The sequence below is a fragment of the Coregonus lavaretus genome (genome assembly GCF_964263955.1).
Source record: "Coregonus lavaretus genome assembly, chromosome: 8".
In the NCBI taxonomy this organism is placed as follows: Eukaryota; Metazoa; Chordata; class Actinopteri; order Salmoniformes; family Salmonidae; genus Coregonus; species Coregonus lavaretus.
The window spans coordinates 35794981-35810608 of record NC_139995.1 but is presented as its reverse complement, the minus strand read 5'-3'; the positions used below and the strand labels follow the sequence as shown (position 1 = coordinate 35810608).

Below are 15628 nucleotides of genomic sequence, written 5' to 3'. Positions count from 1 at the left end.
CCTCCATAACTTACTACATTTGCACACACCGTATATAGATTTTCTATTGTGTTATTGACTGTACGTTTTGTTTATTCCATATGTAACTCTGTGTTGTTGTTGTTTTTACCGCACTGCTTTGCTTTATCTTGGCCAGGTCGCAGTTGTAAATGAGAACTTGTTCTCAACTGGCTTACCTGGTTAAATAAAGGTGAAATAAAATAATTTTAAAAAATTATCAGCTATGGGGAAATCAGATTTTCTACATTTTGATGCCATATTTATAATTATATAAAATATATGCAACATTTTCCACCAACAGGTTTCTGTGCCAATGCACCACACAACCAATAAGCAATGAATACCAACTTCGGGCACTTCAATATCATGGTTTGCATTTTCAACACCACAATAAATAGACTATGTAAATCTCGTCAAACAGAAAATCCATCCCTCCCTACCATGTAGGCTTACCCCGTAACGAAGGCTTGGCTTGACAATCTCCAAATGTCATTAAAGTTTTTGGTGTCTCTATCCTTTCATCAATTGGCAGAATAAAGCCGGGGACTTATTTCCATTGTGGTCCCTATTTTTGACATATATACTGTACATATACAATTACATAGATAGATATTAAAAAATGCTCAACCTCCAGATGAGTATGAGGGTGGAGTTTAAGTACAATTCTTACAAGCTTGTTTAGCTGGTAGCTTATTCTTTAGATGTTTGGGGCTGCTGGTGAACCATGATGTGCAGGCATAAAGAAGTGACACTGGACTAGCACACTTCCCAGAGTCTTTAGGGTGTCTATAGCTAGGTTTTCATCCAATTGGCGACAGATTTTATACTATAATGGCGCCAGAGAAGATGGCTGCCGTTTTACAGCCCTCTAACCAATTGTACTATTATGTGTGTTTTTCTGCGTTATTTGTAATTTATTTTGTACATAATGTTTCTGCCATCTTCTCTTATAACCAAAAAGAGCTTCTGGATATCAGGACAGCGATTACTCACCTCGTATTGGACAAAGATTTTTTCTTCAATGAGGCGGCCGTGAAGGATATCCTATAAACACCCGACAAGGCCCAAATCCCCGTCATTCGCATGAGGAAGAGACGGAGATATCGTGGACGTAGGTCGGGGTGCCTTGTAAGGATCCGACGGCGAGCTGGTAAACTGCTTCTCCCATCAATCCTATTAGCCAATCTTCAATCATTTGAAAATAAATGGGATGACCTAAGATTACGGTTATCCTACCAACGGGACATAAAAAACGGTCATATCTTATGTTTCACCGAGTCGTGGCTGAACGACGACATGGACAACATACAGCTAGCGGGCTATACGCTACATCGGCAGGATAGAACGGCTGACTCCGGTAAGACAAGGGGTGGCGGTCTGTGTATATTTGTAAACAACAGCTGGTGCACAAAATCAAATACTAAGGAAGTCTCAAGGTTTTGCTCGCCTGAGGTAGAGTATCTTATGATAAGCTGTAGACCACATTATTTACCAAGAGAGTTTATCTATATTTTTCATAGCTGTCTATTTACCACCACAAACCAATGCTGGCATTAAGATTGCACTGAATGAGCTGTATAAGGCCATAAGTCAACAGGAAAACGCTCATCCAGAGGCAGCGCTCCTAGTGGCCGGGGACTTTAATGCAGGGAAACTTAAATCTGTTCTACCTAATTTCTACCAGCATGTTAAATGTGCAACCAGAGGAAAAAAAACTCTAGACCACCTTTATTCCACACACAGAGACGCATACAAAGCTCTCCCTCGCCCTCCATTTGGCAAATCTGACCATAACTCTATCCTCCTGATTCCCGCTTATAAGCAAAAACTAAAGCAGGAAGCACCAGTGACTCGGTTAATAAAAAAGTGGTCAGATGACGCAGATGCTAAGCTACAGGACTGTTTTGCTAGCACAGACTGGAACATGTTCCGGGATTCTTCCGATAGCATTGAGGAGTACACCACATCAGTCACTGGCTTCATCAATAAGTGCATCGATGATGTCGTCCCCACAGTGACCGTACGTACATACCCCAACCAGAAGCCATGGATTACAGGAAACATCCGCACTGAGCTAAAGGGTAGAGCTGCCGCTTTCAAGGAGCGGGACTCTAACCCGGACGCTTTTAAGAAATCCCGCTATGCCCTCCGACGAACCATCAAACAGGCAAAGAGTCAATACAGAACTAAGATTGAATTGTACTACACCGGCTCTGACGCTCATCGGATGTGGCAGGGCTTGAAGACGAGCTAAGACTTCCAGACGAGCTAAACCACTTCTATGCTCGCTTCGAGGCAAGCAACACTGAAGCATGCATGAGAGCACCAGCTGTTCCGGATGACTATGTGATCACGCTCTCCGTAGCCGATGTGAGTAAGACTTTTAAGCAGGTCAACATTCACAAGGCGGATTACCAGGACGTGTACTCCGAGCATGTGCTGACCAACTGGCAAGTGTCTTCACTGACATTTTCAACATGTCCCTGACTGAGTCTGTAATACCAACATGTTTCAAGCAGACCACCATAGTCCCCGTGCCCAAGGACACTAAGATAACCTGCCTAAATGACTACCGACCCGTAGCACTGACGTCTGTAGCCATGAAGTGCTTTGAAAGGCTGGTCATGGCTCACATAAACACCATTATCCCAGAAACCCTAGACGCACTCCAATTTGCATACCGCCCCAACAGATCCACAGATGATGCAATCTCTATTGCACTCCACACTGCCCTTTCCCACCTGGACAAGAGGAACACCTACGTGAGAATGCTATTCATTGACTACAGCTCAGCATTCAACACCATAGTGCCCTCAAAGCTCATCACTAAGCTAAGGATCCTGGGACTAAACACCTCCCTCTGCAACTGGATCCTGGACTTCCTGACGGGCCGCCCCCAGGTGGTAAGGGTAGGTAACAACACATCTGCCACACTGATCCTCAACACAGGGGCCCCTCAGGGGTGCGTGCTCAGACCCCTCATGTACTCCCTGTTCACCCATGACTGCATGGCCAGGCACGACTCCAACACCATCATTAAGTTTGCCGACGACACAACAGTGGTAGGCCTGATCACCGACAACGATGAGACAGCCTATAGGGAGGAGGTCAGAGACCTGGCCGTGTGGTGCCAGGATAACAACCTCTCCCTCAACGTGACCAAGACAAAGGAGATGATTGTGGACTACAGGAAAAAAAAGAGGACTGAGCACGCCCCCATTCTCATCGACGGGGCTGTAGTGGAACAGGTTGAGAGCTTCAAGTTCCTTGGTGTCCACATCACCAACGAACTATCATGGTCCAAACACACCAAGACAGTCGTGAAGAGGGCACGACAAAGCCTATTCCCCCTCAGGAGACTGAAAAGATTTGGCATGGGTCCTCAGATCCTCAAAAAAATCTACAGCTGCACCATCGAGAGCATCCTGACTGGTTGCATCACCGCCTGGTATGGCAACTGCTTGGCCTCCGACCGCAAGGCACTACAGAGGGTAGTGCGTACGGTCCAGTACATCACTGGGGCAAGCTTCCTGCCATCCAGGACATCTATACCAGGCGGAGTCAGAGGAAGGCCCTCAAAATTGTCAAAGACTCCAGCCACCCTAGTCATAGACTGTTCTCTCTGCTACCGCACGGCAAGCGGTACCGGAGTGCCAAGTCTAGGTCCAAAATACTTCTCAACAGCTTCTACCCCCAAGCCATAAGACTCCTGAACAGCTAATCATGGCTACCCGGACTATTTGCACTGCCCCCCACCCCCACCCCCCACCCCATCTTTTACGCTGCTGCTACTCTGTTAATTATTGATGCATAGTCACTTTAACTCTACCCACATGTACATATTACTTCAACTACCTCAACTAGCCGGTGCCCCCGCACATTGACTCTGCACCGGTACCCCCCTGTATATATAGCCTCCCTACTGTTATTTTATTTTACTTCTGCTCTTTTTTTCTCAACACTTTTTTGCTGTTGTTTTATGTTACTTTTTTAATAAAAAATAAATGCACTGTTGGTTAAGGGCTGTATGTAAGCATTTCACTGTAATGTCTGCACCTGTTGTATTCGGCGCATGTGGCCAATAAAATTTGATTTGATTTGATTTAAAATGCGAATATTCTAAAATCTTAATAAAAACAATATGCCATTTCAGAGATTCCTTTAGGACAATTTGACGCCAGACAACATGACAGGGAAGATTTTAATTTACTGGACATTTGAGAAATGTAATGGACATCCATTTGCATTCAGATCCGACCTGGCGCTACCAGCGCCATCAATAAACGAGGGATGTTGGCCAAATGAGCAACATTTGCGCGTCCTTAAAAACAGCTATAACTAATTACAAAAACACTATTCCTTGTGTTTCGATGTGTAGCATGTGCAAAACTTTATAGCCTATTTTTGTTTTGTTTTTTAGGCTACTTTCCTAAAATAATAACTGTCCACCTCATGGTTCAGCTGTCAGAGATTTGAGCACTACATTTATAAATTCATTGCATGCATAGGCCTATACAGTAGGCTTAGATGTCCACTGTATGATATAAATATTTTAATATATATATATATATATATATATATACAGTGGGGGAAAAAAGTATTCAGTCAGCCACCATTTGTGCAAGTTCTCCCACTTAAAAAGATGAGAGGCCTGTAATTTTCATCATAGGTACACGTCAACTATGACAGACAAAATGAGAAAAAAAATCCAGAAAATCACATTGTATGATTTTTAATGAATTTATTTGCAAATTATGGTGGAAAATAAGTATTTGGTCAATAACAAAAGTTTCTCAATACTTTGTTATATACCCTTTGTTGGCAATGACACAGGTCAAACGTTTTCTGTAAGTCTTCACAAGGTTTTCACACACTGTTGCTGGTATTTTGACCCATTCCTCCATGCAGATCTCCTCTAGAGCAGTGATGTTTTGGGGCTGTCGCTGGGCAACACGGACTTTCAACTCCCTCCAAAGATTTTCTATGGGGTTGAGATCTGGAGACTGGCTAGGCCACTCCAGGACCTTGAAATGCTTCTTACGAAGCCACTCCTTCGTTGCCCGGGCGGTGTGTTTGGGATCATTGTCATGCTGAAAGACCCAGCCACGTTTCATCTTCAATGCCCTTGCTGATGGAAGGAGGTTTTCACTCAAAATCTCACGATACATGGCCCCATTCATTCTTTCCTTTACACGGATCAGTCGTCCTGGTCCCTTTGCAGAAAAACAGCCCCAAAGCATGATGTTTCCACCCCCATGCTTCACAGTAGGTATGGTGTTCTTTGGATGCAACTCAGCATTATTTGTCCTCCAAACACGACGAGTTGAGTTTTTACCAAAAAGTTCTATTTTGGTTTCATCTGACCATATGACATTCTCCCAATCCTCTTCTGGATCATCCAAATGCACTCTAGCAAACTTCAGACGGGCCTGGACATGTACTGGCTTAAGGAGGGGGACACGTCTAGCACTGCAGGATTTGAGTCCCTGGCGGCGTAGTGTGTTACTGATGGTAGGCTTTGTTACTTTGGTACCCAGCTCTCTGCAGGTCATTCACTAGGTCCCCCCGTGTGGTTCTGGGATTTTTGCTCACCGTTCTTGTGATCATTTTGACCCCACAGGGTGAGATCTTGCATGGAGCCCCAGATCGAGGGAGATTATCAGTGGTCTTGTATGTCTTCCATTTCCTAATAATTGCTCCCACAGTTGATTTCTTCAAACCAAGCTGCTTACCTATTGCAGATTCAGTCTTCCCAGCCTGGTGCAGGTCTACAATTTTGTTTCTGGTGTCCTTTGACAGCTCTTTGGTCTTGGCCATAGTGGAGTTTGGAGTGTGACTGTTTGAGGTTGTGGACAGGTGTATTTTATACTGATAACAAGTTCAAACAGGTGCCATTAATACAGGTAACGAGTGGAGGACCGAGGAGCCTCTTAAAGAAGAAGTTACAGGTCTGTGAGAGCCAGAAATCTTGCTTGTTTGTAGGTGACCAAATACTTATTTTCCACCATAATTTGCAAATAAATTCATAAAAAATCCTACAATGTGATTTTCTGGATTTTTTTTCCTCAATTTGTCTGTCATAGTTGACGTGTACCTATGATGAAAATTACAGGCCTCTCTCATCTTTTTAAGTGGGAGAACTTGCACAATTGGTGGCTGACTAAATACTTTTTTTCCCCACTGTAGATGTACAGAAGGAGGCTATTTCGTACATTTTCGATTATGTTGTTAGATTATAGGAGTAACTCTGGTAGACCTGAAACAGTCTTCCTCACCTCAAGTTCAACTGTCGGAGTCAGTTGGAGCACCGGGGCGCACTGCCTTCATATCATAGGCCTGCCATAGCTAAAGCTTAATAATAGCCACCCCATACCAAACCTTCACACGTTTCTAACCTTTATTAGGGTAATATCAAAAGTAAGTCAAGCCATTGTTTATAGGGAAAATACGAGCAGAAAAGCGAATGTAAACCAGGTAAAAAACGCACTACCCTCCCCTATGCCCAATAAAAAAACACACAACCCTGCCCAAAGCAACAAAAAATAGTTTGGACCACCCCTCCCCCAGTCAATTTCGATTAGTCCCTTAATCAGTCCAGAGTCTACCCATGTACTGTAAAGTATAATGTATTTTATTAATTTTGTTACAATAAAAGTTAGACTGGTCGAGCAATATGATTTTTTCTAAAACCCTTTTCTCAGTTTGAACAAAGTAGCCACAAAAATATGAACATACGAAATGTTGATGTTGTCATTGTGTCTGGGCTCAAAGGACATGACTGGATCCGAACAAAACAAAGTGTTCTTCTGAAATCTGTTCAGCTGCTGAGGAGATCTCGCCAATCCTAATTTCCAAAATAGATTCAAACACAGATCACTCAATACCAGTTAGTGCACACCAGCCATGCGGGATAGAATTGCACCGTAGTCGCTCTGCCCTCGCCTCCCAGAACATCAATATAATATTCCATTACAGTGGAAATAAAGGGACGAGACAGAGAGATGAAATAAATTCAGCTCTGCAGTCATAACCAAAGGAGCTTTGTGATATAAGAACCTGAACAATAAAGCAATTATTTGTTTTGGGATTTATTTGGACAAACTACTTTGTTGAACAACTTTACGATGTCTTACATAATCACATTGATGATATCACTTATGTACATCTACCATTACAGTAACAGAAAATTAAGGACATTAACAGTGAAAGAGAAGAGGAGGATAGAGGATAGCGACAAGGAGTGGGACAGAACAACAGGAGGAGATATACTGATAAAAGAAGAGAGGAAAGTGGAGAAAAAAATAGCAGGGAGCGGACACAGCATCCTACAGAGGATATACTGTATCAGCTGTCAAGGTGAGGAGGGGGAGGTGGGCTTGGCCATGGAGACATCTTTAGAGATATGCTATTGATAAAAGGGAGGGGCAGATGGAAGATGAGAGAGAGAGAGCGAGAGAGAGAAAGAAAACACAGGGAGGGAGGAGGGCCTGCTGCTGTAGGCCAGGGTGTGGCCTAAGACTGCATATATGTTGAGGAAGGAGGCAGGGGATAGAGGAAGGTTGGATAGAGGAAGGAGGCAGGGGCTCTGGAGACTAGAAAGGAGGGAGGGAGGGTGGGGGTGAGGAGGACCTGTTTGCAGAGAGGCAGCGGGGTGGGGGTGAGGCGGATGGGATGTCTTGTGTGTATAAAAGCTCCGGCACTCCTCAGTCGGACGTCCTGTTGCTTCACTCCCTGCTCCCAGGCACCTTTGGCTCCAACAAACAGAGACAGCAAGAAGGAGAGCTAGACAGATAGATAGTAAGAATTAGATAGTTAGCAGAATTAGAGACCACCAAACCTCAACCATGAGCCACCCTTCAATGAACCACCCTTCAGGCCGCGCCTCCACCTCTTACCGCCGCACGTTCGGGGTCCCCAACCCCATCTCCATGTCCTCCTACTCGCCTTCCTACTCATCTGTCAACTCCCGCATGCCAATGTCCAGCGGGCACTACATGCGCTCCGTGTCGCCCTTGGTGTCCTCTCGCTCTTCCAACTACCACCACCAACAGCGCCAGCGTTCCAGCACCCAGCTGCCCCGTCTCACTTACGAAAAGGTGGACTTCCAGCTGGCAGATGCGGTCAACGCTGAGTTCCTGGCCACCCGCAGCAACGAGAAGGTGGAGCTGCAGGACCTCAACGACCGCTTCGCCAGCTTCATTGACAAGGTGCACTACCTGGAGCAGCAGAACAGCGGGCTGCAGCAGGAGCTGAGCCAGTTCAAGGGCCAGCTGCAGGAGGGAAAGCTCAACCGGGCCACCGAGCTCTTCCAGGAGGAGTTGAGGGAGCTGAGGCGCCAGCTGGACCATGTGGGCAAGGAGAGGGACCAGTACCAGGTGGAGAGGGACAACCTGGCCGAAGACATAAACCTCCTCAAACAGAGGTGGGTGACACGGAGGAGAGAGAGGGAGGGATGGGGTGGGGTATGGAGGATGTTTCGGTCGATTTGGGAAGTGAGGGTTAGGGTAAGGAAGGTGGGGGGGTATTGTTGGGGATGTACATGAGTGACGCAGATAAAGTTTGGGAAGTAGTGGTGTTTGGAAAGTGGGGTGTAACAATTGGGAGTGTATTTTAGGAAGTTGGCAGAGGTGGCAGGGGACTGGCTGTTGTTTGGCTCTGATGTTGATTGACACATTCTGGGCAGAGCCTGTCGGGTAGGGGACATGGACAGGGCGTGTGACTGTGGACAGTCTGTGACTTTCACCATATCACCACCACCCTCCCCTCACCCCCCTAATCCTAAAACACACCCTTACACCGCAATGTTCATGGACTGTATTTTAAACACTGATACAGGACAGGGGGTCTTTGGGCTCCTGCCAAAAACTCCAGACCAGCAGTGGTTAGCTGGCTGGGGCGTGGCACTTTGGAAGGATGGAAACAAAAGCACCGCAGCATACTACCACACTGTGCTTTACTGCAGTGTGTGTATGTGTGTGTGTGTGTGTGTGTGTGTGTGTGCGCACTGAATGTCATGGCCATGGACAGGATCCAACATAAAACAAGATGAAGTGCTTCAGCATATCATAACCAAGCAACGAATAGGACACCAAGAAAAACAAGGCACCGGATACAGTAGCAGAACATTTCTACATTAGCAGTACATTTCTACATTAGCCGAACATGTCTACATTAGCAGAATGTTACCATTTATACAGTATTTTTAAACCTTCCCTGGACAACTCAGCATCTGTTGAGCATCTGCAGATTATTTCATAAAAATCTGTTTTATTAAATCAAGAATTTAATTTAAAGGAAGATGAAACTTCCCGCATGCATGGGACGTAAATATGGACACAATACATTTTATTTGAAATGATGCTGCAGTTCCGTCTGCCCTTTCAAACCAAACCACAAAACTTTGCATTGAATCTTAAACTTGAGAAAATTCAGACAACCAGTTATGGGAAACAGTATTTTTTCCCATTTGAGTTAGATTATCGGAACAATTTCTTTAGACATACTAACTACATATTAATACACAAATACTCCCCACATCTATTTCCGGCCCCAAAGAGACTGAGAGAGATGACAGAAGAGGAGGATGGATAGACTGTGCACAGGGTGGAGCCAGGAAAGAAGTAGGGAGGGGGATGAGAGAGGGAGGGGGCAGAAGAGGAGGAATAGGAGGAAGAAGAGGAGGAGGGGTGGGGAGAGGTGGTGTAGGCGCAGAGAAAAATAGCATCTGGATAAATCAATGTGATTGAATGAGAGTGGCTCCATTAGGGGGTGGGTGTTCAGTGTCTCCTTGTGCTGATGGGACAGTGCCAGGGACACCATTAGGAAAAAAGGAACCCTGCGACATGGCATGAATTAAAGATGAGATGAGGCAGCAAACCCCTACATCCAGTACATGCAGTTTTATTAAATGAAACACATTTAATTAAAAGGAAGATGAAAGTCCCTGCATGCATGGAATTTAAATATAGACACAATAACACATTTAATTCTAAATTACGCTGCAGTTCCATCAGCCCTTTCAAATCAAATCACAATATTTTGCTTTGAAACTTAACATTTAGAAGAATCAGACAAGCAGTTATAGGAAACAGTAATTTTCCCCACTTGAGTTACTTAGATTATCGGAACAATTTCTGTAGACACACACTAGCTACATGTTAACACATATACACTCCCCACGTCTATTCCCTGACCCAGAGAGAGAGAGAGAGAGAGATGACAGAAGAGGATGGATAGACTGTGGAGCCAGGAAAGAAGTAGGGAGGGGGATGAGAGAGGGAGGAGGCAGAAGAGAAGGAAGAGGGGTGGGGAGATGGGGTGTAGGAGGGGAGAAGAATTGCATCTAGAAAAATCTATGTGACTCAATGAGAGTGGCTCCATTAGAGGGTGGGTGTTCAGTGTATCCTTGTGCTGATGGGATGGAACCCATTAGGAAAAAAGGATCCCTGCGACACGGCATGAATTAAAGATGAGATGAGGCAGCAATCCCCCCCCTTCCATTCTAGACATGATGCTGTCTGAGGGGGTGGGCCCTGAGGGGGGACAGACACACCCAGCAACCAAGTGACTGACCACAGGGACAGCCAATCCCCAGCGAGCCTGCTGTGATTCAATGTCAGATACGGAGAGAGCATGGTGTGCACTGATATCACAGGACTTATGATATCATTTCTGATGATCACAACAGTGGAAGCGACACTGTTCTATGACCCTGTCCTATGACGACTAATACAAAACCAAAAGCTTTATCTAACTGTTTTAACCTATTAGAATATATATTTAACAAGGTTTTATCATTTGAAATCTGCTTATAAAAACAAAGTATTTTTCACGTTTGGGAAAGGGAAGGCTTAGTCAGACCAGTCAGTATACTATAGGCTTAGATAGTTTAGTCTTTGCGGCAGAATGCCCAGAGCTGTCAGGATTAAGACAGGGTGTGTGCAGTCCAGATGAACTCCAACAAGGGGTAATTTGCCTAAATTTGTTTGGAGTAGCAGCTGCTGACCCTGTTGGATACGCTCCCAAATCCTTTTACAGGACTTGTGAATTACCAAATTGATCCAGAGGCTTTTTGCCAGCTGATGCTTCTGCCAGAGGAGGCCTATGATACCAAGCCAGACATATTTGGTTTGCGTCCCAAATGGCACCCTATTTCCTATATAGTGCACTACTCTTGATCAGAGCCCTATGGGGGGTGCACTATATAGGGAATAGTGTGCCATTTGTGACAAAACCTTGGATAGCAGTTATGCAATTAGCACTGTGTTCAGTCCTGTCCCAAAGCTTCAGCTTCCTTTGTCCAGAGCTTGACTTAACCTAGACTAAAACCCAAGTATTGTAAACTATATAAAAAAGTTATTAAGTGCCATAAAGAGATAGGATGTGTGTTTATTAACTACAAAATATATGGTGTTATATATTTCATGATTGTAATGTCTATTTTTTTCCCATTCATTTATTTATTCTATGGTGGAGTCCCATAAATAGATACATTAATTTATAACATGAATTTACAACAGTAGGCCTATGCATGATTGTAATATATATGTTCTCCTTGTGTGACCACACCCTAACCCCCCACCCTCTTCATACAGGCTAGATGAGGAGAATCAGAAGAGGGCTGAGGCTGAGAGTAACCTGCTGGTCTTCCGCAAGGTAAACACACCCTAGACTCAAACCATCACACTGTACACCAAATCAATATTTTGGGCAGCGAGTCAATAGATCACGGAAAAAGTCTGATTGAATCACTCAGCCTGGATAATCATACTTGGCTCACCAGTTATGATGTCAGGGCCCAACCCAAAGTGTATTTTTCCTCATAGCCCTGCATAACAGTGACATCTTCTGGTTCGCTGAGATAGAGCTGATTATTATGATAACATGACAGCTATGAGAAGAACCCTGAAATCAGGGGTGTATTCACTAGGAACCAAACAGAAACAAACAGGCTGAAACGTATGAAAAATGTATGCACTCACTAACTGTAAGTCGCTCTGGATAAGAGCGTCTGCTAAATGACTAAAATGTAAAATGTAAATGTAAACGGTGAGGGACTAATCTGAACTTCTCCAATAAGAAATGCTTGTTTTCATTGCAAAACATTATTCTACGGTTTGCAACAGTGTGCACGAATGAATACAACTCAGGATACTTGCCACTGTGCACACACTGGTTGAATCAACATTGTTTCCACGTCATTTCAATGAAATTACGTTGAACAAACGTAGAATAGACGTTGAATTGACGTCTGTGCCCAGTGGGGTATGACAATGACAAAACATAATATTGATAGTGCTGCATTGTTAATTACATTTACATTTTAGTCATTTAGCAGACGCTCTTATCCAGAGCGACTTACATATATTACCATATGCATCCTACCAACTGTTGAGTGTTATCTAACCAAGACAATGACATTTGTTTACCTGTTTGGAGGTTGATGAAATACTTACTAATCGCAGTTTGATCTGAAACCAGGATGTGGATGATGCCACTCTGTCTCGCCTAGAGCTGGAGAGGAAGATCGAGTCTCTGATGGATGAGATTGAGTTCCTCAAAAAGCTGCATGAAGAGGTAGATGCCGCTGCTGAGATGGTCAACCACAAATTATGGTCTTTGTGATGACTCATTATAATCCACTATGATCCTTATGAATAACAATTAACTGTGGTCCTGATGGTCATGTTATAGTCCTGGTGTTTGACCTGTAATTTGATATGCTGATCTGCTCCTACTTGCATATATTTTTGTACATCTTTTTGTGAATAGTTCACTAAAGTTTATCTGCATCATACCTTTTTGGATTCTACCTGCCATTTTTTCCACTAACCTTCTCACTTGCTCTGCGGTCTTCTCAGGAGATCCAGGATGTGCAGGTGAGTGTCCAGACCCAGCAGATGAAGATGGAGGTGGAACAGACTGCCAGGCCTGATCTGGCCGCTGCCCTCAAGGACATCAGGGCCCAGTACGAGAACATCGCCTCCAAGAACATGCATGAGTCTGAGGAGTGGTACAAGTCCAAGGTGAGGGGGGAACAATACACACACACTCATGTATGCACACACGCAGAGTAACACCTGTGCTTATTTGTGTGTTTGTTCTGTGCTCCTGCAGTTTTCTGACCTGACGGACTCTGCCAAGCGTAACACTGATGCTCTGAGGCAGGCCAAGCAGGAGCAAAATGAGCACAGGAGGCAGATTCAGTCCCTCAACTGTGAGATCGATGCACTGAAGAGCACGGTGAGGCCTCACAGAACCTGCCTATTTATCTGTAATCACCCCCAGTTTACACTGGCTGAGTGAGCAACTAAAGTACATTGATCTCAGACTTAGCCCCAAATGGTTGCCAGCTGTGAATCACCCAAGTGGGTCATGCATGTAAGTAGAGGATGATGTGAGTGAGCAAAATCCCTCATAATTTCCTCCCACAAAAATCTCCCCCAGAATCTTCCCCCAATGATTGAATACAGTGTTTTATAAGCCCATATGGACTGGGAATCCTGAAGATACAAGACACTCTAATAATAAAATAAATAAAATGAAAGCCCCCATTTCCTCCTGCCCTCATATGTACAGTATGTGTGCATTTTTCAGAACGAGGCTCTGCTGAGGCAGATGCGTGAGATGGAAGGCCAGTTTGGCATGGAGGCCAATAACTACCAGGACAACGTGGGTCGCCTGGAGGAGGAGAAACACCACCTGAAGGACGAGATGGCCCGCCACCTGAGGGAGTACCAGGACCTGCTCAACGTCAAGATGGCCCTGGACATAGAGATCGCCACCTACCGCAAGCTGCTGGAGGGAGAGGAGAGCAGGTGAGGAGGATAAGGGTTAGGACATCCTTACTGGTGTCTGATTATGAACATGTTCCTGAGCTAACATCCTATTGCTTAATTTTCCTTAGGATTACTGTACCCATGCATCCCTCCCAGTATGGCCGTAGTGGTGATAGGGGTGAGATCCATCATATTGCCAATAATACTAGTCTGTTTTTCTTTCTCTCTTCTACTATTCCTTTATTTCCCTCTCCAAGCAAATACACATATACTTGTCAGTCTCATCTTTAGATTTAACATATCCATAATTGATTAAATTGAGATAAATCATGCACAGTATCAATGTCCCTAAATCAGACGTATCCCCTCATAGCCTATGACCACACCCCAGACACCCCTAGCAGGAAGCCCTTGGTGATTAAGACAGTGGAGACTCGTGATGGAGAGGTAAACATTCTAAACATTTCCTGGTATCAAGAAAATGTGTTCCATATTTTCCATGTCCATGATGATATTCACTATACAGTGTAATTTGACTGAGGTCTGTTTCGTTTCTTCTCTTCCTCCAGGTGGTGAAGGAGTCAAAGAAGGAGAAGGAGAGGAGTGAGATGGATGGCAGGAATGACAGGGACCATGATAGGAATGACAGGGATGACTAGAATAGTTAGCTACCAATCGCCTGTTCCAGATTTAGATGTAACAATATAACACAAAAGATGGAAACAAAAAAAGCAAGTAGTAAAATAAATAAATAGTTTAAAGCTCCTTAATTGCTGCTCACCTTTCACCCTTTAACAGGTATTTTCTGTTGAGCAGAGAGCCTGTAGTAGATATTCGTGCAATGTTAAAACTTGAAGAAATCTCTTAGATAGCAAACTTAGTCACAGGATGTGACCGTGGGGTTACTTTTAATAACCGATCATTTCTCATTGAAGAAAAAATACAAAGACAGCCATACATGAGCATACACAGACACGATAGTGCTATCAAGCAGTGAATGAACGCAAACTTGAGTAGCTCCTGCGGCAAATCTTTTTATTGATACATCACTTGAGGCCTTAATTTACATTGAAATCCCTTACATAAAATGTTTTGTAGCTGAACTTATCATTCACCAAGGGGAAAATAGAAAGTGGCATAACAAAGCAACAGGTTTTTACTGATCCCTCCACAGAAAAAGTTTCTCTCTCCAATAGAAGGACACAATCTGATGTAGCTTTGAGAGACAGTGGACATCAATAAGGAACATTTTGAAAGGGAAAATGTCTCCGTATAGCGCCATGGAACGCTCAATGTCAAATATCTTGCCAGAGAGGGACCACCAATGGGATTGATGATAGATAAACACAGAACAGTAGAATACTGCACTTGCTGCACCACATACTCTGCACATTGCACTCTGCTCAAAATTTAAAAACCTGACAGGGAAATGTGCTATGCGATCATATGAGAATGTGTGTTTCTGACCGCCAAAATATATACAAATGCAATTAAAGTAAACTGGAACAGAGCTACAGAGTTTTGTCTTGACATTCATTTGTATTGCTCTTATATTACTACCCATGGGCAGCTCCAGGGAGAGGCGAGACAGTGCTGAAGGCCCCTCTAGAATAGGCCCCCCAAGAAATATTTGATTAGTACATGCACATATGTGTTCACTGACATTTTCAACCTCTCCCTGACCCAGTCTGTAATACCTAAATGTTTCAAGCAGACCACCATAGTATCTGTGCCCAAGAATGCCAAGGTAACCTGTCTAAATGACTATCGCTCCGTAGCACTCACATCTGTAGCCATGAAATGCTTTGAAAAGCTGGTCATGGCTCACATCAACACCATCCTCCCAGACA

At 44.1% G+C, this 15628-nt stretch overlaps 1 protein-coding gene across 1 annotated transcript; it reads left to right on the top strand.

Moving 5' to 3' along the window:
- Window positions 1–7844: 7844 nt before the first annotated feature.
- prph (peripherin) lies at window positions 7845–15282 on the top strand (the record flags this gene model as incomplete). Its single annotated transcript, XM_084167028.1, has 9 exons — window positions 7845–8422; window positions 11595–11655; window positions 12481–12576; window positions 12861–13025; window positions 13117–13242; window positions 13597–13817; window positions 13907–13956; window positions 14152–14225; window positions 14348–15282. 9 exons carry the CDS (start codon window positions 7845–7847, stop codon window positions 14435–14437), a joined length of 1461 nt encoding a protein of 486 aa, XP_084023154.1. The 3' UTR covers window positions 14438–15282.
- Window positions 15283–15628: the final 346 nt, after the last annotated feature.